Source organism: Larimichthys crocea, chromosome XVII (assembly GCF_000972845.2).
Source record: "Larimichthys crocea isolate SSNF chromosome XVII, L_crocea_2.0, whole genome shotgun sequence".
Classification (NCBI taxonomy): domain Eukaryota; kingdom Metazoa; phylum Chordata; class Actinopteri; family Sciaenidae; genus Larimichthys; species Larimichthys crocea.
Window position 1 is genome coordinate 15,303,914 of NC_040027.1, and position 13,754 is coordinate 15,317,667.

The following is a 13,754-nucleotide window of genomic DNA, read 5'->3' on the forward strand; positions in this document are numbered from 1 at the left end:
ATCACAGCAGAGATTACTCAATCAAATAAATAAATAAAAAAAGATGCATCTGCGCATGCGCTCAGAGCTGAGCGGCTATCCACGTGGGTGCAGAGCTCCCTCCATCCTGTCCTGACAGTCTGCAGACCACAACCAAAACCACCTTCAGTCCACCAGAGGAGCAGCTCCGCTCCGTCCAGAACTTCAGGAGGTGACCTCAACACGTCCTTAACAAAGACTCCGAGCTGCTGCACGTAAGTTCAACTAACGTAAACTAACTCAACTTTCTTTTTTTAGCCATTTAGCTTCAGCTGGAGTAGCTCGAGGAAACAAAAACAAGAGAAACTGAGCTTGAACTTTTTGTAAACACACCTGCTGAAGTCTCAATAAGAAGTTATGAGGCTACATATCTGAGGTGTGTGTGTGTCTGTTTTGATGCGGGTTGTAGTCTTCTCCATGTGGTTTAACAGAAAGCTCCTGACCGTGCAGTGTGTGACCTGCAGCATGCACACAATCAATGATGTAATTATCAGGAGAGAGAGAGTGTGTGTGTGTGTGTGTGTGTGTGTGTGTGTGTGTGTGTGTGTGTGTGTGAGTTTATATGTTAATGAATGAGCCATAACATCAGAACTGTGTGTGTAACCATACAACAGTTTGACACACTCACAGACAATCAAATAAAATGAAGTATTTCCCTTTTATTACATATTAAAGCTACATTTCCATCTTTAATCATATTTATTTATTAGTTTGGTTCCCAAAGTTTTGTGTTCTTTCAAGGTGACCTTTATCAACGTCCTCTCCGGTTATATTTCCTAGAAGTTTTGTGTTCTTTACAGGTGAAATGAAGTTTAAATGCCATTTGAAAGCCATCTCTATGGAAGAAGCTTCAAGTGAATAAAAAAACAAATACTTAATTATATTTATTTGGTCTAAAATCCAAATGTAAACCTGTATCTTGACTTTAAAAACATTGAAACCTCCAAGTCCAGTACAATCTGACGGCTCCTTTATCAACATCCTCAATGAATAACATTTGTAAGACAATAGTGCCATGGTGCAGAGAGCAAAGGATGTTAAAATAAATATAAAGGTTTATGTAGCAGGTTGCTTTATGTACATGAGGTGGGTGGATATGACTGTGTATGCGGCATGAACAGCATGAGCAGATTGTGTGTGATGATATTTACATGTTTAAAGAACAAAAACTGGATTTAAACAGTGAGAATAAATAATTTACAGCTACAGGTCGGATGTTTGAGACACTGTGAGTGTTTGTTAACGTTCTGAACACACTGAGATCTCGCGGAGATGTCGGGATTTGCTCAGGGTCATGACTGACCTGCTATCTGATCATTGGTTTGTCCTGATCCGAACCGATCTGGAGACAAAGGTCAAGCTCAGTGGGAAGATGTGAGAAGTCCTTTATTATCATTGATCACCAGTATTGACCTCTAACCTCTTATTTAGTGATTGATTACTTCATATAAATGCACTTAGTGAGACTGAGTAAATCGATCTCATCTATAAGCCGATGCCTGCAATTCATCATCTTTGACATTCAGCGATTGATTTTCTTACCAGAGGTGAATGAGTCTTTACATTAAGCAATATTACACGACACAGCAGCGGTAAGCCTCACTGTAGTGCCAATAATGACTCACCCTCGAATGTAAAATATTCTTCTTCGGACCACATTAGTCGACCTTTAATCCTTCAGAAAGAACATTTTCTCTGCGATCACTAAACTTTTTGATCTCCGATGGTCAAACAGCGGCATGAATTTCAGAATATTCTTTAAAGAAAGATGACATTTGAAATTCAGATGTTTTACTTTATTAGAGTTGACTTCCAGTGTGCTTATTTTAAGGATTTATTTCTCTGTCTCTCCGTCAGTCATGGCTGTAGTGAGGTTCTACAGTAGTGAAGTCGTGAATGGGAGAGCCTTACAGAGAGCAGCCAAGCTCTACCCCCAGCTGTCGATCGCGTCGGAGCTGTGCTACAATGTGGAGCTGACAGGTGAGTGTGAAACAGCTTGTCAGATGAAGATGCAGGAGGTTGTAGACAGCGAAGAAATAGTGACGACTGAGAGACACATAAATTCACCTTGTGAAGATTTTCCCACACACCTTCTGTTTTTTTTTTTACACATTGTCATTGTTTCTTTCCGCTCTCTGCTGCAGGCTGCGAGAGTCTCGGCGCAGAGCAGAAGGAGGTTCTCCTCTGGTTGTTTCGGCCTCCTCTGCAGGCAGAGCCGCTGTCTGAGAAACCAAACCTCACAGAGGGCAGCGAGGAGAAACTGGTGGAGATCGGACCGAGGTAACGAATGCACCCACACAGTCTGATAAATGAGCTGTGTCACATGCAGCGACTCGCTACAATGGGCTTCAGGTTCTTCCTTTGGACTGAGTGCATTTTAAAAGTGGCACACAAACTGACTTTCATAGACTTTCATCGTTAGGTGTGAAAAACATATTCTGATAAAAATGTCCTCTTTATCTCACAGTCTTCATTAGCGGATGGTGTTCAGTGGTCATCACTGTGAGTCTAAACATGAATAACAAGTTATACTTGAAGGTTTGAATTGAGGAAAATGACCCAGTAGGGCAGTGAAGGTTCAGTAGTTACATTTTTACATTTTCTTGCATGTGCAGGATGAACAACACAAAAAAAAGCCACACTGGCAACCCCCTTGAGGCTGCACCGGCCTTTTAAAAAAAGCCTGATCTGTGGCGAGCCTCCAGTTCTTGCACCTCCTTGGAGCCCCCTCCATGTTTACTACTGGTACATCTACTGGTTGTTGACACTGTTCACGTGATTGAACATCACTATTTACATGACCCAAGGCTAAAAAGGTCTGATAATAAACGTGGCGATCTAAATGTGTGATTTTATTGGAATGGTCAAGATGGGAGACCTAAGACAGCTCAGACACTTCGAGTTTTACGACCACCTTACACCAAATGATCGAAGTGATGGGAGTCGCCGCAAGAGCAAAACTCTTAGCATTTTATGCTGAAATTGGAAATTTGTCTGCAACAGTGAAATCGTTTGAAAAGTCTTGTGGTGTACGTCCAACATAAGTGTTCATGAAAAATCTAAATATTCTTTAATCTAATGAACGATGTGGGCTTGTGCGCATCATCTTAGATATTTATTGATTTCAAGAAAATGTAAGACCTCGACTTCAAGCTGTCTTCAAGCTGTTGTCACTTGTTGTTGTCGCAGGTTGAACTTCTCCACAGCCTGGTCCACTAACACCGTGTCCATCTGCCAGAGCGCCGGCCTCACTAACGTCACACGAGTCGAGCTGTCTCGGAGGTTTCTAATCAAGGTTTGCACAGAGAGAGAGAGAGAGAAATCATTTTCTGGAGTGACTGATTCAGAATTGGTTTTCACTTCATGTTTGTGTCTTTCTCGCCTCCAGCCAAAGAATGGAGAGAGCGTGAAGGAGCTCAATGGAGATATAAAGAAGCTGATTGAGTGTCTGTATGACAGCATGACAGAGTGCATCTATCAACATCCCATCACCTCCTTCACTGTGGACGTCAAACCACAGCCCGTGTTTGAAGTGGACATCCTCGGGAAGGGCCGTGCAGCCTTGGAGACTGCAAATGATGATCTTGGTGAGACGCTCTTAACATCCTCGTAGCACTATTCAGCTTCGGCCTCCTTCTCCATCTTTTTACTCGTGTTGCTCAGCCTCTTATCGCCCTTAATGGACTGTAACCTTCCTCTCTTTTCTCTTCCTTTATGCCTCTTTTTTTTTTTAGTCTTGCAGCTCTCTGTGAGTACACTGTGTCCGCTGCTCGAGGTAATAATGTCACATGATGCATGACATTATTACTTAGCTGGTTAAAGTCACAGGACAGCGGTGATGATGCTGCTGATTATCTTACACGTGCATGCGTGTGTTTAGTGTGTGTGTGTGTGTGTTTAATGTCACATGAAAGCAAATGAACGAGAGAAGGGCTGCCTCTGTTTGATGGAAAGTCACAAACTGAATGAGCTGATCTGCTTTTAAGTTTCTTTTATGACCTTTTTTCTCATAACGGTGCAAGTTAGAATGTAACCATCTGACTTTCTATACCTCCAATTAGAGCAGCGACTAATAATTATCATGTTGCTCACTAAATACATTACAAAGTGTTAGAAAATGGTGAAAGATGCCCCATTACACTTCCTTAAATGTCAAGTGTGTACGTTTTTCAGGGGCTCTGTTATTAAAGAATATGGCAGAAATGTATTTGTTACATTAAAATGAGCCTTTTATATCTACAGACACCACTGGTCCTCTTCCATGGATCTGTTTGCACGTTATAGTCAAGTTATAGACAAATAAAAAACAAAAAAAAAAAAACATAAATATCCCTTCCAGATTAAATATATTACATTAAATTTACACATACAAATGAGTAGATCATAATTGTCCGCTCCAAGCTATAATACTATATAAAAACAAACATCACAACACTTTAAACTGTGCTGTGTGAAGTTTGTATAAGAGTGAGGACGAGGGCTGGACGTCATTGTCTGATAAATCTCGTCGTATTAATAAAACCATGACAGAACGGAAATTTCTGCGGCCTCAATAAATTTGTAATGTGCTTCATCTGAATGAGGTCCCAGACCTTCTGCATGTGTAATATATAGGGAGTCCGTTTCAGCCATATACCCTTTAAGGCTGCTTAAAAGATATTTCTTGGCTCTCCCATTCAGACTTTTAGACATTATTCCCAGCAGAGCCACAGTAAGACCTCTACGTATATCCTGAGCATCAAATACCTCTTTATATTGAGACATAACCTACAATATATTGCGTGTGTGTGCCAGTTTGAACCAACATTTTAACATTTTAGGAGCCCAGAATGGATGAACTAAAGACTGACTGTGGGTAGGACATTTTACCACTGTAGAGTTTGAAGCAAGGGGGTTGCAATCAGCAACAAGGCCGCCACTAAATCCTAAACACTGGGCCTCTTTAAAGCATAAAGGGTGATTAGGGATAAAGGGTGGTAAAGATGTTGTATAATCACCATCAGTAACTAATCGTCTCAGCTCTAACCCTTATGCACCAAAACTACACACACACATTTCACGTCTCATCAGGCGCTCGTTATTCTTCTCTTTATACGAACAGGTTTCAAACTGACACCGCAGACCGAACGTGGTGCGCGTGCTTATGTTCATGCTCTGCTCATTCGCTTCTGCCCAGCTTCGTTAATATTCACAAGCTGCTCGAATGGATGAGAATAATTTCAGCACATACTTTGTAGGCTCTCCCATGCTCGACCGGTGAATCGGGGCGATTATTAAAAAGTCGTCTGCCTGTCTGGAGTTTCGTCACCCTACGGCTGCTAAATTCCCCCTAAGGATTGAATTCGCTTTCACTGTTTTGTTTCCCCGGTTGAGTTAAATGTGTTTGTTTTTTGTTTTTTTTTTGTTTTTTTAATAAAAGGGACATAAGTTCCTATAGGTGGCATGACATCATTTTAAAGCAGTGTGCGCTTTAAATAATTATCCTTTGGGATAACAGTCTCTGTAAAGTTTAAAGAGTGTAAAATTTAATTGGACAAAGCAAAAAAAAAAAGTTTTTGTTCTCTTGAAGCAGAAGATACTGTCTTGAATACAGAGCTGACTCTGTGTGTGTGTGTGTGATTCATTGTGCATCCCAGTCGATTTGAAAAACTACTTTTTGTGTTGACGTTTGCGGTGCTGTTTGGACGTGCACGTAAAATATCTTTCCAATCTTTGTCGGTGGCTGCTTTTTTCCGAGCAGGATCTGATGTTTTGTTCTCGATACAGGTCTGGCTTTTGACTCCTGGGATCTGGACTACTACACGTCCATGTTCCACAGGATTAAAAGGAACCCCACCAGCGTGGAGTGCTTTGACCTGGCCCAGTCCAACAGGTGGGATTTGTCTACAGCACGCAGATCAGCAGGACTGCTTTGTGTTTGTGCGTGTTTTTACTCTGTGATGTGTTCTATCTAGCGAGCACAGCCGTCACTGGTTCTTCCGGGGAAAGATGGAGATCAACGGGCAGGAGCAGAACGAGACTCTCTTCAGTCTTATAATGGACACCCAGCGGCACAGCAACCAAAACAATGTCATCAAGTTCTGCGACAACAGCAGGTAGGAGTGGAAACAACATTTCGTGTGTGTGTGTGGGTCTGTGTGTTCTTTTTGGCACTCAATATAAAATGTGTGTGTGTTCAGTGGTATCAAAGGGATCGAGCTGGAGTGTATTTACCCTAAAGATCCATCCCAAGCCAGTTCGTACGAGACCCGGCGCTCACTAAGACATGCCATCTTCACCGCAGAGACGCACAACTTCCCGACAGGTCAGGACACACAAAACATCGTGTTTAATTCCAACTTTAGTTGTTCTTTTTTTCCCCCCTAAATAACTAACATCGTCATCTGACCTCCAGGTGTAGCTCCATTCAGCGGTGCCACCACGGGGACAGGAGGTCGTATCAGAGATGTCCAAAGTGCTGGACAGGGAGGCCACGTCATCGCCGGCACTGCAGGATACTGCTTCGGCAACCTGCACGTCCCAGGTGTGGCAGAAAGACAACAAGCTTCACTTTCTTTACTGGAAATGAAGCAAACGTAAAATAAATCAGTAATATTTCTCTTCTTACTGTCTATCCTCCAGGTTACGTTCTCCCCTGGGAGTCTTCAGGCGAGGGATGGGAATATCCGACCAGCTTTGCCCCTCCACTGCAGGTGGCAATCGAGGCCAGCGATGGCGCCTCAGACTACGGCAACAAGTTTGGAGAACCTGTCCTGTCAGGTAGAGAACCAAACTGATGCATGCCTGGAATTACTCTAACAGTTCATTCTTCATAAATTTTTCTGATTATTGATAAATCTGCTGATGATTAATTGTTGTTGCATTAACAGTGATGTGTCCAGTTAGACCAACAGTCCAAAACCTAAAGATTCTCAATTTACCATCATATATGACGGCGACTGACTGACTGACTGACTGTTTTGTAGCCAGCTTCAAGTGGACGTTTGAGGAACTGCAGTTTTTGGCACTTCTGTGTTGGCCTAATTTTACAGCCACAGAGATTACTGATAGAATATTTTCTGTAGTGTATAAAATGTCTTAAAATGTTTGATAGATATAACCAGAATCTGTCCGTCATGTTCAGACAAACCAGCAAATGTTGAGTGGTGTTTCTGTTTGATAAAAGACTCAAACAGTCTCTCTACAGATTGATCTGATCTAATGCCCTCCTGCAGGTTTCGCTCGTTCGTTCGGCATGCGTCTGGCTAACGGAGAGCGGCGAGAGTGGATTAAGCCAATCATGTTCAGCGGTGGTCTCGGCTCTATTGAAGATAAACATGTGAAGAAAGAAGAGGCAGAGGCTGGTAATGTTCTTAGCATGTTTAATCGATGCAGAGGCTACATTCACATGCATGGATCAATGCCTCAGTCTCCCTCTGCTGTGCTTCTTGATTAGGAATGGAAGTGGTGAAGATCGGAGGGCCGGTGTACAGAATCGGCGTGGGAGGAGGAGCGGCCTCCTCTGTAGAAGTACGTCGGCTTCAGTAAATAAGATTAGCAGTGACGTCACCTATGTGCCAAAGTTTCGCTGTAATTAAAAACATTTTTGGCTCGCAGGTCCAGGGGGACAACTCCAGCGACAGAGATCTGGGTGCGGTGCAGAGAGGAGATGCTGAGATGGAGCAGAAGATGAATCGCGCTCTCAGGGCATGCCTGGAAAGAAGCGGCGGGAACCCGATCTGCAGTATACATGATCAGGGCGCAGGGGGAAACGGTACACGACAAATGTTTTTTTTTTTTTGTGGCTTTAATAATGAGACAAAAGTTTGACATTAAATCATATTATCATCTTCAGGTAATGTGCTTAAGGAGCTCAGCGAGCCAGCGGGAGCTGTAATCTACTCAAGTAGATTCAAGGTAGTAGAACAAACACAGAGATACACATTCTGATAATCCTGAATTTATATTGCTCTTATTGTTTTCTCTCTGTCTTTGTTTTTTTTAGAAAGGTGACCCCACGCTGAGCGTGCTGGAGCTGTGGGGTGCAGAGTATCAGGAGAGCAATGCCCTGCTGCTCCGTCCATCAGACAGGGACTTCCTAGAGAGGGTGTGTCAGAGGGAGAAGTGCCCCGTTGACTTTGTGGGAAACATCACTGGTGATGGCAAGGCACGTTTCAGCCTGGATCAAGTGGATAAATGCACGTACAATCAAGTCTGCACAACCTCGAGTGTCAGCGTCATGTTTATTTCAATCTCGCACAGATTGTGCTGGTGGATGACGAGGGAGGCAGCGGCGATCAAGCAGACAGGGGGCGCTGTCCCGTCGACCTGCAGTTGGAGTGGGTTCTGGGGAAGATGCCCCAGAAGGAGTTTAAGATGGAGCGCCTGGCCCAGACGCATCAGCCTCTGGCTCTTCCTGCTGGGCTGCAGGTCAAGGATGCACTGGAGAGAGTTTTACGTTTGCCTGCTGTGGCGTCCAAACGTTACCTGACCAACAAGGTGTGTGTGTGTGTTGCACGTGTTACGCGGCTTCTGTCTTTAGAAGATCATGTGTGCAGACACTTTGTGACTCCCCGTGTCTTCGCTCCCTCCCCTCTCTCAGGTGGACCGGTCTGTGACTGGGTTGGTTGCCCAGCAACAATGTGTCGGCCCTCTTCACACCCCATTGGCTGACGTGGCTGTTGTTGCTCTGTCGCCGTTCAGCCTGGAGGGAGCAGCCACCGCCATCGGGGAGCAACCAATTAAAGGCCTGGTCTGTCCTGCAGCAGGGGCTCGCATGGCTGTTGGAGAGGCTCTCACCAATCTGGTGTTTGCCAGGGTCACAGCTCTGAAGGTGAGCGAGTAATTAAGAGTGTGAGGAAAATGAAAACACATGATGGTCGCTGCTAAAGGAAATAAAATCTCTGTAGACCAGATTTATTTATCCCCCCCCTTAAAATTAATGTTTGGTTTCAGGACGTAAAGTGTAGTGGTAACTGGATGTGGGCTGCCAAGCTCCCCGGTGAGGGGGCCTGTCTGTGGGAGGCCTGCAAAGCCATGTGTGACGTCATGGGTCAGCTGGGAGTCGCCATCGATGGGGGCAAAGACTCTCTGAGTATGGCCGCTAGAGTGGGGAAAGAGACGGTCAAAGCTCCAGGTACTTTGACACTGTGTGTGTGTGTCTTAGTTATTAATAACACATTTGTACCATTAGTTATTTGTTATGATTATATTATATATATTTATATGATTATACAACTTAACTAACATCAAGAAATAACATTACTTACTAGTACCACACCTAATTATTATTCCCCCACGCCTGAGCCTGAAAACTTCCCGGTGGTCCAAACACTTAACGCTCCCCGAGGCTCTGAGCTCACAGTCTAGGCAGTCCAGCTAACATTAGCTAACAACAGCTACAGTTTACTTTACCGTTCATCAGGAAACTCTGTAAATCACCAAGAATTGATGCGGAGCAGCCGGAGGACATCAGAGGGAAAGTGATTAAAAACATGACACAGTTTCACCAAAATCCATGAAACAGGACAAAGTTACAGACATGCATGACGCAGAGCGGGAATGAAAGAGACATCGTTCACCTGATTACAACTCGATGTAGCATCAAAATGAATTAAAGCTGTAAAAAAAAAGGTGAGTCGTGATTCGAACATCGAGTTAAACTTGGCTTTCCTGCTGCTCCAGGTGCTCTGGTTATTTCGGCATATGCTGTTTGTCCTGACATCACAGCCACTGTGACGCCCGACCTCGAGGATCCAGATGGCAAAGGTATTACACACACACACACACACTGATTACTCATAATCTGTTAGGAACACACGCCTGATTGTCTTTAGTTTTCTTTTTAGTTTAGTTTTTTTAGTTAGTTTTAGTTAGTTAGTTTTCTTTCTAACACACACTCAGTAACAGGCAACCTGCCTCTGACCCTTTGTCCTCTGTCTGCAGGCGTGTTGTTGTGGGTTCCTCTCACTCCAGGTCGTCATCGCTTGGGAGGCTCTGCCCTGGCTCAATGCTACAGCCAGCTGGGAGACTGCTCTCCTGACCTGGACCAGCCGGAACTATTGACTGCCTGCTTCAACACCACACAGACACTGATACATGGTCAGTTTGCACTCAGGGAAGAGAAAAAAAGTCTAGCATTGTTTACTGTGATTTGATCCGTGAGGAAACTTTTCTTCAGCTTTATTTTCACTCAGTTTACTCTTTAATGGCAAGGCTGTGATTTTGAACAGTGATACACAGCCATCTAGTGGCTTTACTGAGTACTTTCAGTTAAAAAGCAGCAGGACTCTTGTCTTTTCTGCTAATGATGCAATTAAATTGAAATAGCACGAAGACCTTTTTTTTTCTGTGGAAGATGGATGAGAAGTTTTTGTTCTTTCAGATCGTCTGCTGAGTGCAGGACATGACATCAGCGATGGAGGTCTCGTTTCCTGCTTGCTGGAGATGGCCTTTGCAGGAAACCGTGGGATTGATGTCGAGTTGACATCACAAGGAACCGGAGGTTAGTGAGCCTCTTGGTTTTCGCATGATTCACACTCGCAGGATACAAACTGTTGTAAACTCACGCAGTTTTTTTCTTTTTTCTTTTTCTGCACAGTCATGGAGCTGCTCTTCAGCGAGGAGCTGGGTTTGGTTCTGGAGGTTTCACAGCTCCATGTAGAAGAGGTGTGTCAGAGATACAGCGACGCGGGCGTGCAGTGCCATCGTGTCGGCAGAACCTGCGCCTTCGGACCAGAATCTGTGGTGAGACATCACATCCTCATCATGTTCCTCAACTGCTTTTATCCCGTCTTTGTTTGTTGACTTTTTTCTATTTGCCTCGCTTGTCTTTCAGGTTAGTGTTCGCGTGGATGGAGAGGTTGTACTAAAAGAGCCGCTACCTAACCTCAGAGCAATATGGGAGGACACCAGTTTCCAGCTGGAGCGCCTCCAGGCCAATGAGATCTGTGTTAAACAGGAAGAGGAGGGACTAGCCAAGAGGACACAGCCCTACTTCAAGCTGACCTTTGACCCTTCTGAAATGCCGAGCGTCAACCAGCTGAGTAAGAACTGGTACCATTTACCAAATGTGTATCCTAAGGTTCCAGTTACATTTCTGTTTTGAAATTCTGTTTTTACTAATGACAAAGTCCGAACAGTATAAACGTTTTCCAGAAGAATCCCTCTTCTGTAAATCTCCACATAACAGAAGGTATTCAAAATGGATAATCCAGAAGCAAGTAAGGAGCAAAGTAAATAAACATGCAGGAATAGAATCTAAAAAATAAAATAGACTAGAAAACCAAACTTGCTAAACAGAACCAGGTGTGATCAAAGTGTCAGGTGTGCCTTCATAATACACAAATCATTTTTACAAAAAGGACAAATCAGGGAAAGAAACAAATGACAGTCATAGAGGTCATACACAGTCCAACTTTCCCATCTTTTGGAAAAATGTTCCTGTCTAATAAAAAAGGCAATCCTTCCTTTCATAGACATATCATAAATAATGTCGATGCAATCATCAACTGTGGGGATTTTTGCCTTTAGACACTTTCCGGTAATGACTTTTCTTCCCTGAGACGTTTTCCGATGGCAAGGAGCCCAAATACAGGTTATACTGATAATACTTTCTGTAAAATCTCATGAACCTCCTGCCAGAAAGGAGTCATCAATCATAAAGAGCAGAATATATGATGATGATTTGCCCCGGAGAACCCACACTGATTTGGCACAGTGCCTCTTTTGAACTGCAACAAAACTCTCCTCAAAGCTGAACTTAAAGTTTTCTATTGTAACTCACATAAATTCTCCCAATCCTTATGTCTTTCCCAGAATTTCTTCCCTTTCGCATTTCTGTTTCACCTACAGTGAATTATTTTATTTGCTGCAAGCCTCTATAAAACCTTGCGATGCATGAACATATGCCTCTTTGAAAACTTAGTAAAATATTGGCTCTTTTCATTTTAAAGTAAATTATTAATACTTTAATAATTTGATCTTAAAAGTTTGGAAATGACAGATATTTGCCAGAATATCTAGAGGTTAAAAACTTTCCTTTCCTTGCTTGATATTTTTATTTCAACCTCTCTCTCTCTGATGTGTGTTTCAGCTGCAGGGCAGCCTCGTGTTGCTGTGGTCAGGGAGGAGGGCAGTAACGGAGACCGAGAGATGTCTGTGTCTCTGTATATGGCCGGTTTTGAGGTAGCTCTTCTGAGCTTTATTAACTGAAAGTATTTTGACGTAAGCTGTGTAGCTGGTGTGTGTGTGACTCCTGTCTACATCTGTGTTGTAGGTGTGGGATGTCACCATGCAGGACCTGTGCTCTGGATCCATAACTCTGGAGTCTTTCAAAGCGGTCGTGTTTGTCGGTGGATTCAGCTACGCAGACGTCCTGGGATCAGCCAAAGGCAAATAAACACTCATACGTACACACAGTCTTTGATATACATATCACACATTTTGTGTAACACAGTTCATCCTTTATTACAGGTTGGGCTGCTACTGTTGCATATAACCCCAAGGCCAAGGCTGAGTTTGATCGCTTCCGGCGGCGGGACGACACACTCAGTCTGGGTGTGTGTAATGGCTGCCAGCTGCTCGCCCTGTTGGGCTGGGTGGGAGAAGGCAAGGACGGAGCAGGTAAGAGGAAAAGACAGAGAGAGTGCTGCCTGTAATAGTAATGATAGGAAAGGTCTGTAGTTCTGGACTGAAATTTGAAATTTCCCCACAGACACTGAAGTGGTGCTGACCCATAATAAGTCTGGCAGGTTTGAGTCTCGGTTCATCAGCGTTGGGATCCAGGAGTCCCCGTCCGTGTGGCTCAGAGGCATGGAGGGCTCAGCTCTGGGTGTCTGGGTTGCACATGGAGAAGGTACAGCATTTAACTTGTCACAAAAGTCGGCAAAACTGTCCTCTAGAAGCATAAAGCTGCGACTTCTACGCATTGGCTGTTAAGGACAGGAATGCAGCATTGAATCATAATCTAGCACAAAAAGGGTCACCCAGTGTGAAACTTTTGATCTTGCACAACAACCGTTCATTTCTGCTGATTCAGGTCACAGCGTCAGCATGTTCTGTAATCGGCAGCTGTGTTTAATATTGATTTTCCTGCAAACCTCTTTCCTTTGCAGGTCTGATGCAATTCCGTAACTCCCAGGCCCAGGACCAGATTATTTCTGGAGGGTTTGCCCCACTCCGTTACCTTGACGACCAGGGTCATCCCACCGAGGAGTACCCTCTGAACCCCAACGGCTCCCCACAGGGCATAGCGGGACTCTGCTCCAGGTACGGGAGACACCTGGCCATGATGCCCCACCCGGAGCGCTGCACCCTGGGCTGGCAGTGGCCGTGGGCACCGAGGGACTTCAGAGCTTCTCTCACACCTTCACCCTGGCTACGCATGTTCAAGAACGCAGCTGCCTGGTGCAGCAACATGCAGTAATGATACCGTTTGTTTCTGGTGCTGTCACACGAGCATTATCTTCTTTGTTGGTCAACTGAAACTGTAAGGCCTGTTAACATAACATGTCATGTAACTCTTCCTTTGGTACTTGATCTTTTTGCATTAATCCTGACGCAATACTGTTGCAATACTCCCACTCTGAGACTACTGTGGATTCTCACTGACTTTGTATTCATTCTCTAGGTTTCATTATGGCAGTCGCTGTATATTTTACAGAGCTGTTCTACACCAATGAGGTCTACGGACATCATCAGTGTTGCTGAGACTTTATAAATTGAATTTGCTAATAAATAAATGAATAAAACAGAAA

The 13,754-nt window shown here is 44.0% G+C and overlaps 1 protein-coding gene across 1 annotated transcript; it reads left to right on the top strand.

Moving 5' to 3' along the window:
• The first annotated feature begins 48 nt into the window (after positions 1–48).
• pfas (phosphoribosylformylglycinamidine synthase) lies at positions 49–13,754 on the top strand. The gene is made up of 28 exons (XM_010739759.3): positions 49–233; positions 1,876–1,998; positions 2,163–2,298; positions 3,208–3,313; positions 3,407–3,605; positions 5,785–5,890; positions 5,973–6,113; positions 6,198–6,322; positions 6,413–6,541; positions 6,640–6,777; positions 7,233–7,361; positions 7,454–7,527; positions 7,615–7,771; positions 7,853–7,914; positions 8,003–8,164; positions 8,260–8,496; positions 8,600–8,830; positions 8,953–9,133; positions 9,682–9,765; positions 9,943–10,098; positions 10,382–10,501; positions 10,598–10,743; positions 10,835–11,042; positions 12,092–12,183; positions 12,275–12,389; positions 12,472–12,621; positions 12,713–12,853; positions 13,113–13,754. The coding sequence occupies exons 2-28, from the start codon at positions 1,878–1,880 to the stop codon at positions 13,421–13,423; spliced, it is 3,957 nt and encodes a 1,318-aa protein (XP_010738061.3). The 5' UTR covers positions 49–233; positions 1,876–1,877; the 3' UTR covers positions 13,424–13,754.

Coding starts and splice junctions, on each gene's coding strand:
- pfas (XM_010739759.3), top strand. CDS start 1,878: ATGGCTGTAGTGAGGTTCTACAGTAGTGAAGTCGTGAATGGGAGAGCC. Junction 6,542..6,639: donor CGGCAACCTGCACGTCCCAG/GTGTGGCAGAAA, acceptor TCTATCCTCCAG/GTTACGTTCTCCCCTGGGAG. Junction 7,915..8,002: donor TCTACTCAAGTAGATTCAAG/GTAGTAGAACAA, acceptor TGTTTTTTTTAG/AAAGGTGACCCCACGCTGAG.